Here is a 21,105-nt window from a genome sequence, read left to right as displayed (position 1 = left end):
ATTATTCAATGTAAGTTTTGATAGAAGAGAATGCGGTTTTTACAGATAAGAAAAAAGAGGAAAGACGGTACTTAACGCGTTTTAAACAAGTATTATGAAGAAGAAATGTTAATATCTAGTTACTCTGAACAAATGTTGAATAATTATAAATCCTTTTGCCTAGATATGTACTGACGTTTTCCTGCCACCATAAGCATTTCATAGTGAAAACAAGATTATCCATTGAACAATTAATTAGATATAGCTTAAGGCAATTTAAATATCGATTTTATTGAAAACATGGTTTATGCTTCCCCTACCCGCTAAATTTCGGAGATGGTCGTAAATTTACGTAAGATAACGATCAAAGCTACAAGATTATCGATTTTTCAAATGAGGCTTATCAGAAGTCGCGTATAGTACAGAATATGATATGTATACGGAACTGGCAAATATGTTTTTTCTATCTGAGTAAAAGTTCAAGTAAACACTGGAAATTGTATTACAAATTACACAATACAGTTCACGCAATTTTAAAAAGCGAATCTACTGACACTATGGTTAAGTTATAATTCCTAAACAGTTCGCAGATCATACAAGACTCAAAGATTGAAAGCATACGGCTGGTATACTATATTGTTTGAAACCTTCTTGTATAATATTTACACTGCTCTGTACATTAGCATAATAATACTTGTGTAAACATTATGTTGTTTTAGACTGGTGGCCTATATATCAATAAGGAAATTGTCATTGTCATATAACATTATTTTCTCTCGCATCAGCGCCGGGCATATTAATATTTGTTAAGAGATTTGTAATTGTTTAGCAATAAAACCGCGAAAAAGATCATTCTAGCCGTCCGGTAACAAGACACCTAACCTGTCCTCTGGAGTTTTTCTAGGCGTCCGATAATCAATTTGTTTATGAATTATTTATATATTTTAAGGTTTCACTTGACAAAGTAATTTGTTTACCTGTAATCTGATCGAAGAAGCGGGGTACTTGTCGGTCGCGTCAGTCGGTCAGTAGAGCGGAAGGTTTCAGCCCAATGGCTGGAGGACAATTTGACCCAGGACCTTCAATCCTGGTAGTATGACTGGGTTTATAAAGAAGATGACCCTAATGTTTTTGGAAAAGTCTCAGGGACCTGAACTTTGAAACTTGAGAACCACTTGACCCAGTATCTTTAAATTTGATAGCATGGTTGACGACCTCTATTGGTTTGGGGATAGTAGATCAAAATCAAGGTTATAGTGATCACGGGACTGCAAATGAGACGACCTATCATGGGGGCATACATGTTTTACAAACGTCTCTTCCTGTGGTGAAAATGCTGCTTTTAATGGAATTTCTGTTGCTATTTGAAAGCGTTCCAATGTTGTTGTTGCAAACTATTGTGTCCATTGACGAACAAAAGTTTCAAATATGTCAAAAATGATGTGATACGCTAGAAGATTTGGAAATAGAATTTAAGGAGAAAAGTTAGAAAGTTCTCTTTTAACACGCTCATGAAATGATATAAATATGACAATATTTTATTTTAGACTGAAAGATCATTAATTAAATTTTGCTGTATTGTATTATTGTAAATATTGTAAAATAATACCCATTCAATTAACTACATTTGCATGCCACAAGTCAAGTTTGGTGATGATCCATTTAAAGCATTTCTTAAGAAGAAATCGTTTAAAGCCCCCACCCCCACCCCCACCATCCCACCCCCTAGTTTTAACACTACTAAAAGGGGCCAAGCGGAACGTTTTGATCAAACATAAGATAGGTCTATACATTTGGCAAGGATGCTGCGGAACATGTTTGGTGAAGATCCATCGACTGGTTCACAATAAGAAGACGTTTAAAGTTTTGCTTATTTCAAACTTTAGAAAGAACCATACTAAGATGCTACAGTCAACGTTTGATGGTAATCCATTAAGTATTTCATGAGAAGAAGTTGCTTAACGTTTTTTTTTCTCCACTTTAAGCTCCATCGGTTCTAAAAGGGGTCAAGATGAAACGTTTGGACAGACTTAAGAACGAGTTTGATGAAAATTCATGAAAAGGAGCCGTTCAAAGTTTTATCTGTTTTTTAGCTCACCTGTCACATAGTGACAAGGTGAGCTTTTGTGAATACCCTTCGTCCGTCGTCCGTCGTCAGTCCGTGCGTCCGTGTGTGCGTGCGTCAACAATTTCTTGTCTGCACGATAGTGGTTTCATTAATGATTTTATTTTAACCAAACTTGCACACAACTTGTACCACCATAAGTTCTCGGTTCCTTTCTTGAACTGGTCAGATCCCATTATGGGTTTCAGAGTTATGGCCCCTGAAAGGGCCAAAATTAGCTATTTTGACCTTGTCTGCACAATAGAAGCTTTATTTATGATTTGATTTTTACCAAACTGGCACACAACTTGTATCACCATAAGATCTTGGTTCCTTTCTTGAACTGGCCAGATTCCATTATGGGTTCCAGAGTTATGGCCCCTGAAAGGGCCAGAATTAGCTATTTTGACCTTGTCTGCACAATAGCAGCTTCATTTATATTTTTATTTTAACCAAACTTGCACACAGCTAGTATCACCATAAGATCTTGGTTCCTTTCTTGAACTGGCGAGATTCCTTTATGGGTTCTAGAGTTATGGACCCTGAAAGGGCCAAAATTAGCTATTTTGACATGTCTGCACAATAGCAGCTTCATGTATGATTTGAATTTAATCAAACTTGCACAAAACTTGTGTCACCATAAGATCTCAGTTCTTTTCTTGAACCGGCTAGATCCCATAATGGGTTCCAGAGTTATGGCCCCTGAAAGGGCCAAAATTAGCTATTTTGACCTTGTCTGCACAATAGCAGCTTTATTTATGATTTGATTTTTACCAAACTGGCACACAACTTGTATCACCACAAGGTCTTGGTTCCTTTCTTGAACTGGCCAAATTCCATCATGGGTTCCAGAGTTATGGCCCCTTAAAGGTCCAAAATTGGCTATTTTGGCTTTTGCAGCCATATAGAGACTTCATTTATGGTTTTATTTGACACAAACTTCAAAAATATCTTCAACAACAATAAATCTTAGATTCCATGACAAATCAGATCCAATCGTTCGTTCCAGAGTTATTTTATATCTGATTACCTCCCCTGATTGTAATCAAAATGGATTTATATCAGTAAGTACTAATAGGACTTATTTGAAATTTCATAATTGTCATTAGTTGGACTGAGACAATCAGGGTAGATAACTATGGACTGATCGTATGTCAAATTACCTCCCTTTATTCCAAATTAAAATGGGCATATCTCCGTAACTAATGAAGACACTGATCTGAAATTTCATTTATGTCAACAGATTTATTTGGCAGAGCCTTCTTTTGTTCACTTGCAATATATATTTTTTAATTACTTCCCTTTTACGTTACTATAAATAGCTTATTTTTAGGAACATTTTTATTATTGGCCGTAGGGAAAAACCGAGACCACTTTTCTGTGGTACAACCTGGATGGTACCTCCAACTTTTAGGTGCATTTTGACATATCTGTACCTTGTAAGAATTGTTTTTTCTTTTTGGTTAAATTTCTTCCCTTTGTTGTTCCTGTCCTTTGGACTTAAATATTTTTACTGAGGACCTTCTTGTCCTCAAGTGCAATGATAACAGGTGAGCGATATAGGGACTTCATGGCCCTCTTGTTTTTTTTTATTGAGAGAGAGAACCATGCATGCAGGGATACTTGAGACCCTGCTTGATGAAGATCTATCAATTTTTTTCCTGAGAAGAAGTCGATGAAAAGTTTTTTTTTTAATTTTTAGCCTAGTGGCTCCTAAAGGAGACCAATCGGACCCATGTGTTCAAACTCGAGAGAAGTCTATGCCAGGATACTATACAAACCAAGTTCCAGTACCCAAAGAGCTGACTTCGGATTACTTGCCTCTCATCGATGTGGGTTCGGAAACCTCCCTTTCGGTGTAAACTTCTTCATGTGAAGAGGCCACCGAGCTTGATTGATAGTTCTGCCGAGGTATCCGCCCATGCCTGAAAGAGTGCCCGGAAGTGCACTTGAGGTCTTCCCCCACCAAGAAAAAGACCGTTTGCAATGTCCGTGTGTCGCCATATGATCTAAATTATGTCGGTTGACTCTAAACTAAAATAAAGTAGTTTTTAAGGAAACAGACCAGCACCTACAAAGTTTATTTGAGCTGAAAAGGGCAGGAGCTATGACTTCTTGATCAAATAAACGAATGCGAAACAATGTTTGAATTCGGTTTCTAATTTTAAACTCATTGAATATTACATAGCATAGCTCAGAAATGTAAAAGTTCAGTTTTTACTCTACTATTTTATTTATTTATTTATTATTCTTGACAATCCAGCTGGTCATTTAGTGTATTTAAAAATTGTCTGTTTGGCGGATTAGGGTTTGAGCCCCGCCCATGCGGATGCCTCCCTGCTTTCACGAAGATAAGAATTAAAGATACGAACTGAGACACTGAATATCTAAAGTAATGACCTGTGAAACTTTTATTTCATATTGTTTTCTGTTTACCTCAAATAAATTACCACAATGTTTGTGACTACATAACATTTATAATACAATACGCACCCATTAGCTCTACCTTACTCGGTCAATGGTGCAGAATCCGGTCCGATTGTTTTTGATGTAGTCACAGTAAAAACCGTTAAGTAAATAAGTAGTCTGACATCAGTTTCAAAGTAGACTTTGTGCAGCGAAACGGAACGTGTCGGCGATATGCACAACTAGGCTTGGTACTGATCACTCCTGTGAAGTTTCGTCGAAATCTGTCCAGCAGTTTGACATGTGAATGCCGGAAAAGAATTTTCTATCTTTGGCTCTAGTGGCCATTTTGTGCAGCGAAGCGGAACGTGCCAGCGATATGCTTAGTTAGGGTTGGTACTGATCACTCCTGTGAAGTTTCGTAGAAATCCAGCCAGCAGTTTGACCTGTGGAAGCCAGACAAGCTTTTTCTATTTTTACCTCTGGCGGCCATTTTGTGCAGCGAAGCGGAACGTGCCGGCGATATGCACAACTAGGCTTGGTACTGATCGCTCCTGTGATGTTTCGTCGAAATCCATACAGCAGTGTGAACGCCGGACAAGCTTAATGCGGAGAGAGACGGACAGACAGATGGCGAAGTCAAAAACAATATGTCCTCCTTACGGGAGAGACATAATTATATAAACATTCTAGCCACAACATTAATAGTAAATAAATAGTAGAATCTATCTAGTTATGAAAGAAAGAGAAATTTACACGCAACCTACAGGAATTGTCCAATTTTTAAAAAATTTAAGGTCAGTCTAGGCTATATAGGGAAAACTAAGGCTCATGTCCCCATTTCCCATTTGTCTGATTTGTAACAAAGTAAAGTCCTACAAAATGCACTAGAGGCCATATTTTAAACATGGTTTTCAAAACATAGATTCCCTATAACTATAACTTCCTAGGAAGCGACATCCCCTTCCGTACCAATCCACATTTAAAACTACCAAAATGCACAGGTGCCCGTCCAGTATTGGTGCCCATATGGGTGCCAACCCTAAAAAAAAGAGTTAAAAACCACTGTACGTTCATGCATATATTTGATAGCTGTTTTTCTATAGTTTTTTATGCAGAACATGTCAAATAACGTTTCTGTTCACGAGATGAATGTATTACCTACAGCAAATTAAAATATTCCTTTCGTTTTTCATACTGTGAAGCTTATAATTTATGTTCATATTTTAATCACTAATGATTACGCCTGTGTTTGGACGTGACTGAGTTGGACGTAATATCAGACTGAAATGAAATGAAATGAAATGAAAGTGATAATTACGTCACGAGTTGGACTAAGGCCTATACAGTAGATCTATAGAACTTTCGTTCATGACATAGAATCTAGAATGAAATAAGAAATAGGCCCTAGAGAGAAAAAGCGCCGTGAGACAAAAATACACAGTATGTTGGCAGTTAGGGCCTACTTCCAACAGGCTATCATGAGGGAGCGAATAGCTTAAAAGCCTTTTAGTCCTGAAGAAAAGAACAAAAAGCATTGAATCGATAAATCTCAGGCATGAAAACTATCTTATTGACAATAGTGTGTGTATAGAATGACGTCATTCATATGACGTCACATCTGTTACTTATTGTGCAATGGCGGATACCAAAAAATATGACCGTGAAAACTGTTTTTATTTTCATGTTTTTATGTTCGAGTCTGACCATAGCTGACACATATTCAGGTAAATTGTACCTATTTAGTTCATTTTCAAAATCTTATTTTATTCTTATGCCTTTTTTTGTTGAAAGTCTTTCATTTCATGCTTTTGTCTTTTAAATTGTTTTGAAGTTTCAATGTTTTGTTTTATCTTAACTTTAGGGTATATAGATCTACTATAGTCATTGTATACATGTGACAGTGAGGCTGACACTCTTAAACATAATTTAAAATAGGACTAACATTAATAATTCTAGCCCAGGAATTTGTGATGTTCGATAAATGAACATACATTAGTTCTATGGAAGGGAATGTCCGCCAATATTCTTTGTCCCAATTTCTTATTATTTCTATGTCCCATTTTCTAATTTGTTTGTATGGAAAAAATTAACAAAACTTGTGTAAAACAGTACATTTTGTCACAAAAATTCCACCATGCAAAATGTACATTATTTTGTTATATTCAGATTATTACTGCTGTTCAAAGTTTTAATTTTTCTACACCGTATTTCTTTTCAAAACAAAGAAGGAACCAGAAATACCGGTTCACTTTTAACAACAGAGCGCGCTACAATCTAGCCTGCTTTGCGCTATTCAGATAATATTTCCAAGGGGGTATTTCCTGACACCTGACAGCTGTCCTTGGGGCGGGGGGGGGGGGGGGGGGGGGTTCTGGAAACAGTTTGTCCAATGGGGTTTCTTCTGGGCAAGAATTCCTTCCACAGTTTGTCCAGGGATGTCTGTCTAAGGGGCCTTTTTTATACAGCTTGTCCAGGGGGCCGGGGGTTTCAGGAAAATGCCTTCAATAGGTTGTCCAGCGGTTGCCTGTCCTGGGGAGTCTTAAGAGGCGGCTTGTCCAGTGGGGTGTTTTATTTTCGGAAAAAATCCTTCCAGAGGTTGCCAAGGGTGTGCCTGTCCAGAAGGGGGGGGGGGGGGGGGGGGGGGGGGTCTTTTTCGTCGATATGTTCAGGGGGTATTTTAAGACGGCTTGACCGGAGTGGGTGTTTTTCAGGAAAAAATGCCTTCCATAGGTTGTCTGGGGCGGGGTCTGTCCATTGGGGTCTTTTGAGATGACTTGTCCAGGGGTGTTTTTCAGAAAAATGCCTTCCATATGTTATTCAGGGGATGCTCATCCAGGAATGTCTTTTGAATTGGCTCCTCCAGGGCGTGTTTTTCAGAAGAAAAAAAATGCCTTCCATAGATTATCCAGGGGGTGCTCGTCCAGGGGGGCTCTCCATAATGACTTGTCCAGGGTGTGTTTTTTTTTTCTGGAAAATGCCTTCCATATGTTGCCCAGAGGGTACAAGTGTGTCAAATTACTTTGTCCAGGGCGTGTTTTCGCTACTTACGCTTGTCCAAGGGGATGTTTTAGGGATGTGTCCAAGTGGGGTATTCGTGGGTTGAAATGCCTCCCTTGGAGGGGAGGGGGTGGGCGTACGGATATTTTCTGGAAAAGTCATTTATAAAATATAATACTGTCGTAAACTTCCATCATATGCTAAGTTTAAAATTTTAAACTGCTATTTGAATATTGTTAATTTTATCTCTTAATGATTTAAAACTTAACGCTGAATTTTTGATAAAACTGATTAAAATAAATCATATTTAGTTATTTACTGTAGACAGAAACATGGAATTATGAACAATGAATTTCATCAAAAATGGTGTCTAAATCATTGCCAAATGTTATAATTTACATAACAAGAGTGATTTTTATAAGAACAAATTAGAAACGGGAACATATAATTAAGAAATTAGGACATATATTATTAATGGCGGATATTCCCAGTATTATTTACTGTTTACATAACAACACTGTGATATTCCACACTGTCAAACAAATTTGAAAATGGGACATAGAAATTAGACATTGGGACAACGAATCCGCGTGAAAGGAAAAATCGATGACGGCTATAATGCATTCCTGTTATCTCTTTCAATCAAAATCTTGTTGTTTTTCCCGCTAAACTACAGGTCAGTGTTCCAAGGGCACATGTAAAAAGGGGATATGCTATACGGAAGGAGCTAGAGACGGATTTTTATGTTCGTGTCCTATATTCAGAACTGGACCAAGATGTGAAAAAGGTACGTTTATATATATATTATTTTGTAGTCATAAGTTGTTAATAAGTTTTTAACTTTTGTAAATTAGTTTACAGTGACAATGGCATCCTGTAAATGGGTTTGTCTCAAAATGAAGATAATTCAATGGGTTTTCTGTTATCTTACTGAGTAAAGCTCTATTACATAATGTAGAAACCAGGTTGCCCTGTAAAATAAACGATAACACACATAATAAGTTGCAAAATAAAACAAAATAAAAGCACATTCAAGCAATGAATTAAGCAAAAAGGGCTTAGTTACATATATTTAAATCAAAGCGCTGACATCACAGAAAGGTTGAAACCCGTATTTGATGTGCAATAAACCACTCTGCTGTAACAGTTCAAGTCACTTCGATCCATGAAATACACGTTTTATAAGTTTCAAGTCAATAGCTTTGATAGTAACAGAGATATTTGACTTTATCTAAAACTTTAAAAAAAAACGGCGGCGCCGACGCCGGAGCGAATGCATCTTCGAAAAGTCGAGCTAAAAACAGGCACATCCGAATTTATATCACCTACCCCACAGTGATGATATAATAACCCAGATCCTATTGCCGTTATAAACTCTTTTTCCTACCGCGCATAATATAATCAAATTATGTTGAGACGGTCCCATTGAAAAATCTATCGTTTTAGGTGTCCACAGTCCACGTAGACTTAATTCGCAAATGTCTAGTAGCAGAAGTAGAAGAAGTAGTAGTATATTCATATCATTTCTTAGGTAAAATGTGTTTAATAAATTTATACTTATGCAAAAATATTGCCTACCCGCTTAGCGAGGCGTATGTTCTTTGTGACGATTTGATGAAAGACATTGTATCTGAAATCATTCGTCCTCGACCTCTGAACAGGAAACATTTAATTTTGGGAATTCATGCAAGTATTGATTAGATCTGTCGTGGTCGCAACTATGACCTATGATGCTAATCTAAGTATTTTTGGGCTAATGCAACCAATGTCTGTGGCTTTCTTTGAATCTATAGATAATGGAGTGTTTTAAAAGCCAGGTTGATTAACAAGTAGTATCTGAAAATTGTACGTTAGAAGGAACTTTATCTTTTACAAATTGAGTGTTTTTCAAAATGTATCAATACTTTGGGAATTTAAGTTTTTTTGCTGTTGTTTTTTTTTTTTTGTGTTTTTTTTAGATTGTCGCCATTTACGGTTGGTAGATTATAGGAGAACATGAAACCTGTGTGAACAGGAATTTAACCAATTTATGTATGTTTTTCGTGGGTAACAACGTAGGGGTGACCTAGTTGATACATTTTTTTTTAAATATTTGCTAATTCAAAACGCGCTTTACAGTATAAGAAGAAACACAATTTAAGAATGATAACACAAACAATTCTTTATTAACAAGAATACTACTTTTGGTTATAGAACGCATTTTAAAAGAAACACAAATGGTTTTAAATGCCGGTCTGAGTGTATCAATTAGCCCCGTGCTTGGGGGTATTTGTTACATGAGACGGGGCTATTTGATACAGTTTACTATTCATTGTTATGCAACTGCGTAAGATACACGTATATGCTTTTCAGATAGGTCTGTCGTCTTAATTTACGTATATAGCTTAAATGGTAGGTATTAAACATTTGTGATCATCATCATCGTCGTCGTCGTCGTCGTCGTAATAGTAGTGCTAGCAGCAGCGGCAGTAGCATAAGTAGGAGTTGTAGGAGCAACAATAGTAGGAGCAAAAGTAACAGTAGCAGTAGTATCATTAGCAGCAGTGGTAGTAGCAGTAGCAGGAGTACTAGCAGTAGTAGTAGCAGCAGCAGCAGTAGCAGAAGTAGGAGCAGTAGTAGTAGTAATTGTAGCAGCAGCACTAACAGTAGTAGGAGCTGTAGTAGCAGTAGCAGCAGCAGTAGTAGCAGTAGTATCATTAGCAGCAGTGGTAGTAGCAGTAGCAGCAGTACTAGCAGTAGTAGTAGCAGTAGCAGAAGTAGGAGCAGTAGTAGTAGCGGCAATAGTAGTAGCTGTAGCAGCAATACTAGCGGTAGTAGGAGTAGAAGTAGTAGTAGTTGCAGCAGCAGTAGTAGAAGTAGCAGTAATAGTAGCAGCAGTAGTAGTGGTAGGAGCAGTAGCAGCAGTAGTTGCAGAAGCAGCAGTAGTAGCATAAATAGGAGTTGTAGGAGCAACAGTAGTAGGGGCAGTAGTAACAGTAGCAGTAGCAGCAGCAGTAGAACATTAGCAGCAGTAGTTGAAGTAACAGTGGCAGCAGTAATAGCAGCAGTAGTAGCAACAGCAGTAGAACATTAGCAACAGTAGTAGTAGCAGCAGTAAAGGCAGTAATAGCATTAGTAGTAGCAACAGCAGCAGCAGCAGCAGTAGCAGTAGCAGAAGTAGGAGCAGTAGTAGTAGCAACAGTAGTAGTAGCTGTAGCAGCAGCACTAACAGTAGTAGGAGCTGTAGTAGCAGTAGTAGTAGTAGCAGCAGCATTAGTAGTAGCAGCAGCAGCAGCAGTATTAGGACCAGCAGCTGCAGTAGCAAAGTATAATAAACAGGCAGAAAAATCTCCTTGTTAAGTGGTCAGATCCCTGAAACTTCAAAATCTTTGACGATGTTTGTTGATACTGAGGACTTCTCTTACAACTGACAGAATGTTGTAAATTGTGAGGCATTGTCCTGGATTGGATCTCATCCATGCGTCCATAGCTGTGGCAACATTGCGCTTTAAAGTCCAAATACAGTTCGATCAAGTGGCAGTGTACGTGGAGGGAACGGCATCATAACAATACCATTACTTTTGGCAAAGTTTAGGATGTCAACAGCTATATGTGAATAATGGTTATCTAACAAAAGAAATACAAGGAAATTATCTGCCGTCATCCATCCAGAAAGATGGACACTGCCAATATAACCAACTGAACCACCACGCACAAAATGTTGCTTGAAATGAGTTCTTGGGAAAATAAGGAATGGAGAAATAGTATTTCCTGAGGCACTCACAGCACAGCATGTTACAAGACTACCTCTCTCACCAGACGTCATAGCCCCAACCTGTTTCATACCCTGGTTTTTGAACGGCAGTTACTCCAGTTTCATCAACATTCCAAGCTTTATGCGGAGAAAAATGATATTTATCCATCACTTTCCTCAGTTTAGAGAAGAACAAGGTAGCATTATTACAACTGAAGCTAGACAATCTGGACAAGCTTGTAGGTTCCGGATGTCGGAGGGTGCACACTTGTCTTCCAATTGTCAGGCATACTGATGTCAATTCAAAGCCAGCAGCACACTAGTACTACACTTGTATGCAAGTCAGCATTATTATTTTTTGAAAAAATTAAGTGCAACTGTATAATAGATCTAGATGTTTGGATGAAATATATGTGGATAAGATGGTTATATATATAAAGGTTGAATAGGGTTAGTTGATACTGTATCATATAGCCCGGGTGCAACTGTATCAATTAGCCCCATGTGTCATACCTACATTAAAACCCGGCCACAGTGACACGCATAAAATTCAAACATATAATACTGTTGATAGAATCGGTAAATACATTAGTCATTAAGCTATACCAGTGCTTAAATGTATTGTTGTCGACTGCGCAGAACTCATTTTACAAAAAATTAAAAAGCTTACTTACGTTGACACAAACCAATAATCTTGGTATAAAAGTAATCGCATTCGTCTTATTTTTCAAAACTGCCGCGCATAATGGCTGCTTCGCCCCGATATTTATTAAAATGAATCTACACGACGTCATTTGCGACGGAATTCCTCACCACGTGCGATATAACAACTAGCCCCGTGTATCAACTAGCCCCGGTCTCCCCTATACCGAGGGATTCTCTATACAACCAGCGCTTGCAGCAGACATGATGCTTTGTAAATAATGGCTATCCCATTTGGTACAAAAACGAGATATGCTATGTCAAGGAAATAATATAAAATTGCAAATTGATTTCATTTAAGAGTCGTACCCTTGTTCCTCCTGCGAGAAGACTGCTAGAGTTGACTGTATTGGTTTACCAGATGGAACAGCTCGCTGTATTTGTACAGAGTGGAGATACAAGAAAATGAAGAAAATACCTACCTCCACATGTTACTATAAAAAGGCCAAGAAACGTAAGTGATTAAAGCTATCAGATTGGTAGATAATTAAAATATTCTTTTACTGGACTGAATGCAAAATCTTGACGGTGAATCTTGACCAAGTACTGTATCATTGTCCATATCATTTTTTGATAAGGATGTTTCAAGCAAGATACGGTCCAATCTAAAGCAACTATATAAAATAGAGTATTGCTTAAAACTACTTCTTAAAGGAAAAACTTTTAGAAGGGAAGTCATGAGGTAACTTTTTTTCTTGACTTTCTTTTAATATAAACACCGTCAAATAATTTAATATGTTTCTAATGTGATAGAGATACTATATTCCAGATAGACAAAAATTGTGCAAACTTGGAAAACATTCATGTAGTCCTGCTCAAGAATGCGTTAATTATGCTCAAGATGAAAATAAAATGCAGATGACATGTCAGTGTCCAGCAGGCCAGAGAAGGGGAGATAACTGTCGAGAAGGTTTTTCTTTATAATTTATTATCAAACTTTGATACTGTTTATTTTCATGCTTCAGCTATGAGCCCCTGATTGCATATTTGTAGCAAATACATAAACAATAAATTCAAAAACAAATCACTGAATGTTCATGTAGACACAGGTTTGTTTGTAAGTAAAGAAATAGCATATATCTATTAAGGTCATAATTACTATTTTCCACTATTTTATAGCGATGACATTTCTGTTGATTATACTAACAAGACATACTCTGTCTGTCAAAACTTGTAGATTTTCGATGCATTTAAGTTACATCATAATTTTTAGCCCATCCGATTTTTCGAAAAAAAGAGTTATTGTCATCATTTGATCGGCGTTGGCGTTCCCGGGTTTAGTTTTATGTTTAGGTCAGCTTTTCTCCTAAATTATCAAAGCTATTGTTTTAAAACTTGCAACTCTTGTTCACCAGTATTAGCTGGACTTAGAAAATCATGGGGAGGACAATATTTCTGTTATACAGAGACAAAAAATTACATGAGCGTCTGCACCCGCAAGGCGGTGTACTTGTTATTCAATCATGGTAACATAAATAGCACTTACAATTTATTTCTCTTCACATTACAGACTATAAGAGAGTTCCTTTTGATGGGCAAGCCTCTTGTACACAAATAAAAGGAGAAGTTCCTATTTGTCTCTGTCAGAAATATGAGAATCAACCTGGATTTTGTAAACCACAGCAGTCAAGCGGTACTAAATTATTTGTTACCTTAACAGAGATAGAAGATAGTGAATTTTTAAGTTGTCAACAACACTGCATGCAGTTGTTATTTTACCTTATGATAAATATTCTTCGAGAAATAATAATTCACCACAGTTTTAAGAAATATAACGCATACCTTCGCTGCGAGTTATGAACACTAGTTAGCCATGTACGTTCGAAATCTGAGATTTTAAACTGGTGTTATGGCTGTAGCAACCGAAACTGTGGTGGCTGATTTCTGCCAATTCGTTTTGGCGAGGCAAAAACACGAAAACTCGACACATTTTACCCGTAAACACTAGGTTTAGAGGGCGTAAACACGACATATTTACTTGTCGAGTTTTGGTTTTGGCGGGTATGAATATGTCGTGTTAGCGCCCTTTATTTGTCGTGCTGTCATGTTGTCGTGACTGCGCCCCGCCTACACGAAAAAATGACAAATATCTAATTATACTGGCTATACTGGATTCCGGTCCGTCCGTCCGTCCGTCCGTCTGTAGACGGAATTTGTCCGGGATATTTCTCAGCAACTTTCGGCCCGATTTCCATCAAACCTTGTAATTATTATCAGTACCAAACGTAGTTGTGCATATGCGAAGCGTGTTCCAATCGGATGTTTTTACACGAAGTTGTGGCCCTTTATTTTTTTCTTCTTCATATGTGTATATGAAAAACAAAATGTCCAAGCTATTTCTCAGCAATTTTCTGCCAGATTTTCATCAAACCTTGTTAGTATTATCAGTATCAAGCCTAGTTGTGAATGTGCAAAGCAGGTTCCTTTCAGATGATTTTTGAAGTTCTGGCCCGTTATTAATTTTTTCTCTATATGTATATATGGAAAAAAAATGTCCGCGCTATTTCTCAGCAATTATTTTCCTGATTTCCATCAAACCTTGCAATAATAATTAGTACTAGGCATAGTTGTGGATTTGCGAAGTAGGTTCCATTTGGATGATTTTTCACAAAGTTACGGCCCTTTATAATTTTTTTCTTTATATGTATATGGAAAAAATTGTCTGCACTATTTCTCTGTCCGTATTTGCCAGATTTTTATCAAACCTATTAGTTATCACTGGTACCAAGTGCAGTTGTGTATGTGTGAAGCACGTTCCATTTAAATGATTTGTCACAAAGTTATTGCTCTTTAGTTGTTTCAGATTGTTTGTTTCAGATATGAATAGAGTTACTTTGGAAAAAACTTCAATAATTTTCTAACATATTTCATATGCTGTTAAGTATAACTAGTTGATGACCCTTAGTGATTACATGGTCCGTTGACCATAACCTTTACCTACTGACCTACTTTCTTATTTTTTAAGATATTGCAATAAAATTTGGACCACTTGTACAGTTTTGAACACAAATCTTTGAACTGACTTTCAGTGACCTTGATTTTGACCTACTGGCCTACTTTCTTCTTTTTAAGCTACAGCAATGAAATTTGGAGATTTTGTACAGTTTTGCACAACATTTTTGTGCATTTTTGTACATTTTCATCCTATACAATATACAAAGCAATGTATTATATTTTCAATACCCCTGTTCCTCGGACAATAAACTGCTGTCTGGGGGCATTCAAAGCAATTTCTTACTAGAATAATAAGAACAGTTTTTGATAATGACCATATCAGATCAAGTGTTTTTAACAGTTTTTTTTTTCATTTGTAATTTTCTTTTTATAACTCTACTCATTATTACATGCAGGATATATATTCGATATACCTGATATTAATCCCATGACGACAATGCAGAATTCCAATCATCTCATTGTATGTGTACCCAGCGAAGATATGATAAGGTTGTGCTCTGTCATACGTTTAATATTTCATAAGAACAATATCGTAATGATATAATAATAATAATAAAATCAAAGCTCTTATTTTACGAGGGAAATCATTTGAATAAGCTAATCTTCATTGAGACTCTCGCGTATAAGTAATTATTTGTCTAATTACACAGACTCGGATCCAGGGCCCGTGACCCCAGCCCCCACCCCCCCCCTCCCCCTAAGTCGGCCAGACATCTGTTATACTCAGAACACATCTATATGCTAGTTCCTCAGTGAACACAAACATCTGTAATACTCAGTACACATCTGTTACTTGGCAAAAATCTAATTAACCAGTTTAAAGATTTTGTAACTACAGTTTAATGATTGTTGACAAAGCTGAGATATAATCAGTATTTAAGTTGCCACACGCTTATGAAATATAAGATCGTATTCTTCACATTTTCAAATATAACATGTCTCGTACATTTTTCAGTGTTATCTATACATGAAAAAATACCATTCTATGTCCGTTTGAAATATTAAGATAAAAGGAAAACAAAATCAGTGACAATTTTCTATGATCTTTGGAGGTAATTTGACTTTTATATTTTTTGCAGGAGGACTAAGCAAACCTTTGGTCCAGAGTGAAACTAAAAAGAAAATAAGTGCAGGTAAAATTACCACCTAGATATGTAAGAACTAAATTCTAGATATCTTGCTTTTTATTCCTTCAACAGCTAATTGTTCTGCTCAACGTAAAAGAGTTTCATTCATAAACGACGTGGATAGATTACCGATAGGCGTGATTATGGTGATGACATCTGTGTCAAAGTTCTTTGCATAGTTATGTATGAAACTTAATGAGTCTAACCCTCTGTAAATAAAGAATTTATTATTATTATTATTGTTTGCTTTACAGAAATAGTGTTATGCAATTAAGAAATTAGCACGATTAATATCTTTGGGCGTAAAGGGTGTTGCATGTATCGTCAACTTCCCAGTAACGGGAGTCTGTTAATATATAGCTTGATCGCGTTCTATGCTTCCAAAAGATCTCCGTATACGGATTCGGGTGTAAACATTATTAGACAGTTGTAAGACGATTCTAATATAACTTACAGGGGTTTTATCAAACGTACACACATAAGCATCAGAATCACATCTTCCTTGGATTGGTTTGTAATATTTCAAAGGCATAACTTCTGCTTAAAAGAAATCGCTGTGCCATCTTCACTAATTTCATTCATATTAATTTTGTTACCTATGTTTTGTTAACAATGACCTTTAATGTTTATGTTGTAAATAGGAAGACAACCAGTCTTAGAAGGAAATGAGAAGGCATCAAGTTCAGGTAACACAATAGTCTCTGTTCAATAAAATCAGAAATGGAAAATGTAAATAAACGAGCCATATCTAGCAAATTTCCGAGAAAGAAGGCGTTCGAACGATGACGGTGATTAACTTTATTTATACTTACTTACCAGCGAAGTATATTGGCGAGTTAGATGCTTGCTGTGCTGATTATGCTGTATCTAGATATAGATGTTTACGGAACGCCCTCAAAGCCTAACTCCGTGGTCCACTGTGGACCACTGTCTCGCGGACGTTCCTTGTAGTTATATTCCCCGTGTTGGTTATTTTTGTAATGACTTTTATGGTATTTTGTCGGTTACTGACATTCTTAGATAATAAAGCACGTTTTTTCTGTTCTTGGAGGTGAGCTTCTCTTATAGCTTATACTAATTTGTTTTAGCTCGATTGTGATGAAAACTTAAAGCTTATTGGAACCACTCTCGAGTCCGCTTCCTGGAAAAACGAATATCTTAATTTAAAGCCTTTATTTAACGAGGGAAATCATTTGAATAAGCTAATCTTCATTTAGACTCTCGCTTATACTTTTTTGTTTAATTACACAGACTCGGATCCGGGCCCGCCCCAAGCCTCCCCCACCTCTCCAAAAAGTCGGCCAGACATCTGTTATAATCAGAAAACATTTTTATATGCTGGTCCCTTAGTGAACACAAACATCTGTTCAAATCTATTACCTGGCAAAAATCTAATAAACCAGTTTAAAGATTTTGTAATTACAGTTTAATGATTGTTGACAAAACTGAGATACAGTCAGTATTTAAGTTGCCAGTAGTGCAGTGTTTCAGATCACAAGATCACATTTTTCTACACGCTTATGAAATAGAAGTTCGTATTTTTCACATTTTCAAATATAGCGTGTCTCATACACATTTCAGTGTTATATATATGTGAAAAAAATCCCATTCTATGTCCGTTTGAAATATTAAGATAGAAGAAAAACAAAATCAGTGGCAATTTTTTATGATCTTTTAAGATAATTTGACTGTTATATTATTTTCCAGGAGGACTAAGTAAACCTTTGGTCCAGAGTGAAACTAAAAAGAAAACAAGTGCAGGTAAAATTACCACCTAGATATGTTAGAACTGAATTCTAGATATCTTGCTTTTTATTCCTACAACAGCTAATTGTCCTGCTTAACATAAAAGACCGATCTGCATGATTATGGTGATGACATCTGTGTCAAAGTTCTTTGCATAGTTTTGCTTTACAAAAATAGTGTTACGCAATTAAGAAATGAGCACGATTAATATCTTTGGGCGTAAATGGTGTTGCATGTATCTCAGGATACGAGTTATATGACCCAGGGAAGTGCCTACGCATTTAGCATCTTGAACAATGAAATGGGTCCAGTCGCTAAGGTGACTATGTCTTAGACTAGCTGACAAACGATGTAGAATGTCCTTTGTTAAAACGTAAAGCTGGCGGGAACAAATATCTCGTATATAAGATTTTCGTCTGGCTCCCTTGCCTGAATGATTCGTGTACCAATGATTCTTAAATGATTTCAATTGTGAGCTCAATAATTTCAGGGATCAGGCTAATCACTAAATCTTTCAAACTAACAATCTTCAATTAACAATAATTTGCTCAAACTCCTATAGGCTGGAGACTCTATACTTGACTGGTCTTTTTGTTGAAGTTCCCGTCAGACAATAGAGAGTTTGAGATTTCAACCTTCGCCTTCCCCTTCAACGTCTCTCATATATATTTGGGGTAAAACGTCACGGATATGCGTGTATTTTATTTTTATCAGACGTTGCTACTAAAGTTTTACTTGTAATATCAAGTAAGCTTAAGACTTCTCTTTATTACTATGTGAAATAAAAAGCTTAGTTTCATGATTTCTGCTGATTAAGTTATTCGAGTATCCATATGTATAATTAGACTAAATTTGATGCGAAACACTGTCGATAAGTATAAGAATAATGAAGTTTTGTATGGCTAATGATTTTAACTGAATACATTGAATTGAACCTGGAAGTATGAAGTTATCAACTGATTTTGAGAAACTTTGAGATTTTGTTCAAACTCTAACTTCTACGGCATATTTGTGTCCACAGGCGGTATCGATTATACAAGATGGGCCTTTTTGTCGTATGAAGTGAAGTTTTGAACGTCCGAAGATGTGATATCACGAAAGTCAAAACTTCAGTCTTTTTACATCTACTCTGTCTACATACTCGGCGTCAAAGACTGAAATTTGGATGGAGGCACATGGCATGACAGTCATTTTACTTGAAAAACGAATAATAACGCGCGATTATCATTTGGTGGAACATTTTATTTTCACTTCCAAATAAAATCAGTCCGTTTCTGTTGGACACTTTCTGGATCTGCACATGCTTTACTTATGAAATAGTTTACTCAAATAAATAAGTGTATATGCCCACATGTTATTTTGTGCGACAATTTTTGTCTCCACCTAACATGTCTTGACTGTTTCGCTAAACAATTGGTGACTTGGCACCATTATATTGTGCTGTCTGAGAGTTTGGCATCATACAGAGTCATAGAGTGTCATGATGCCAAAACGTATGATATCACGAGAGTATCTTACATTTGTTTCAAATCGCTTGTTAAATGTATTCATAAATTGTGTATATGTTATCAACATACTCTCTTAAAAGGTTAGATTTTCATCAGGTACATTGTTTATGAGAGTCTACAAGTAAAACGCGTCTTTTAAGGAATTCGATGTACAAAGTAGCAATTCAAAGTGAGAAAAAAAAACCTTTAAGAAAAACTATGAAATACTAGTCAACAGCATGACGGATGAATCTGTCCTTTATATTTTATGGTCATGCCTTTATCGCATATATTTAACTTAACTTCAAAGTATATCGAGAAATTCATTTGTAATAGTTGGTGTCTCATGTTTTTGTTTAAAAAATATTAACTGTATTATCTTTGAAGAACACCATCAACTATAGAAGACGTTGTTATGATTATTAGCTCGACTTTTCGAAGAAACATTATAGCTATTGCACTCGCCCCGGTGTTGGCGTCGGCGTCGGAGTTTGTTTAAGTTTTTGATAAAGTCAATTATCTCTGTTACTATCAAAGCTACTAACTTGAAACTTAAAATGGCTATTTACTATCAATGTCTACACCAGGAGAAACAATTCCCATAACTCTGAATTGAATTTCGACAGAATTATGCCCCTTTTTAACTTATAGTTTGTTATTTTTTTTTATAAAGTCAAATATCTCTGTTTCTATTAAAGCTTTTGACTTGAAACTCAAAATGTTTATTTACTATCAAAGTTTACACCAGGAGATACAATTCCCATAACTCTGATTTGAATTTTGACAGAGGTATGTCCCTTTCTAACTTGGAATATTTTTAATGGCAAAGCTCTAATTCAGTCAAGCACTGAAAAAAAAATAAAACCTAAATGTTCGGAGCAACACCAACGAGTTTTTACATTGTTCACATTGTTTCGGTTTTTTTTTTGGTTTTTTTGTTGTTGTTGTTGTTTTTTTTTATCGTAATCGCACTGCTATCCATGCGATGATTATATTAATTGAAATGTTTTTATTTAATTTTCTTTTTTAAAACCTCTTGTAAAAGTCCTGCCCTTTCGGACAATTGATATCAAAATGCACGAAAAAAAAAAAAACGATCATAATTACGGATAAATTGAATGGGCGGATTAAAAGAAGTAAGGTTCATTCTGTATTTTGAAATCTCAAGGAATTTTAATCAAACTTCAACTTCATACGTTAACTTCGCAAGAGACGTTGAAGGGGAAGGCGAAGGTTGAAATCTCAAACTCTCTAGTGTCTTTGAATCAACAACATACGAGTCCTATCGCAAAGATGCTCGGCCTCTGTCCTCTTAATTGAAGTTAGAACTCTATATGAATGTCCTGACTCCTGGATGCTCAGCACCTATATGCTATCACATGTAGCATTCAACTACCATATAGGTATATCCCCAATGCCTTGGCTGTACTTCGCCAATAACGCTGAACCGTCTGTAAGCTGGAACTCTCCTACTATCTCAGTAGATTACCAAACTCTGGGTCTCTGTCTCAGCTTCCCGATGCTCAGCCTATTTGCTATCATCTATAGCATTCAGTTACCTTTAAGGTAAAACTCCTATGCGCTGGCCCTACAGCTTGAAACCTTATGGAAATTCTGCAACGCTTCTTTAGTCTATGAACTTCCAAAGTCTTCTTGATTTGTCCGCCCTGACAGGGTAGTTACAATAATCTCCTTATCAAGGTACTGGGATAAATTATTAGTTGAATCCTCGATGTGTCTTCTCCAACCGCTGGATACCGAATGCCCTCTCTGTCATCCATCTACCTATTTATACCTCAGCAGGCGTGCTATTTATAGAATTTGTTTCTGATTGGTCCAAATTTAAACATATCAAATATCTGGTTC

The 21,105-nt window shown here is 36.5% G+C and overlaps 1 protein-coding gene across 1 annotated transcript in view; it reads left to right on the top strand.

Annotated features, from left to right (window-relative positions):
• Positions 1-21,105, top strand: part of LOC123559779 (uncharacterized) — a 309,468-nt gene that overhangs the window by 253,640 nt on the left and 34,723 nt on the right. The window contains exons 16-19 of the mRNA XM_053516694.1: positions 12,694-12,834; positions 13,435-13,557; positions 15,959-16,012; positions 17,714-17,767. Of these exons, the coding sequence (XP_053372669.1) occupies positions 12,694-12,834; positions 13,435-13,557; positions 15,959-16,012; positions 17,714-17,767 (372 nt within the window). The remainder of the gene's footprint in view (positions 1-12,693; positions 12,835-13,434; positions 13,558-15,958; positions 16,013-17,713; positions 17,768-21,105) is intronic.

Source organism: Mercenaria mercenaria, chromosome 10 (genome assembly GCF_021730395.1).
Source record: "Mercenaria mercenaria strain notata chromosome 10, MADL_Memer_1, whole genome shotgun sequence".
NCBI lineage: Eukaryota > Metazoa > Mollusca > Bivalvia > Venerida > Veneridae > Mercenaria > Mercenaria mercenaria.
Note: the sequence above shows the minus strand (reverse complement) of the source record. Positions and strands in the feature narration are given on the sequence as shown.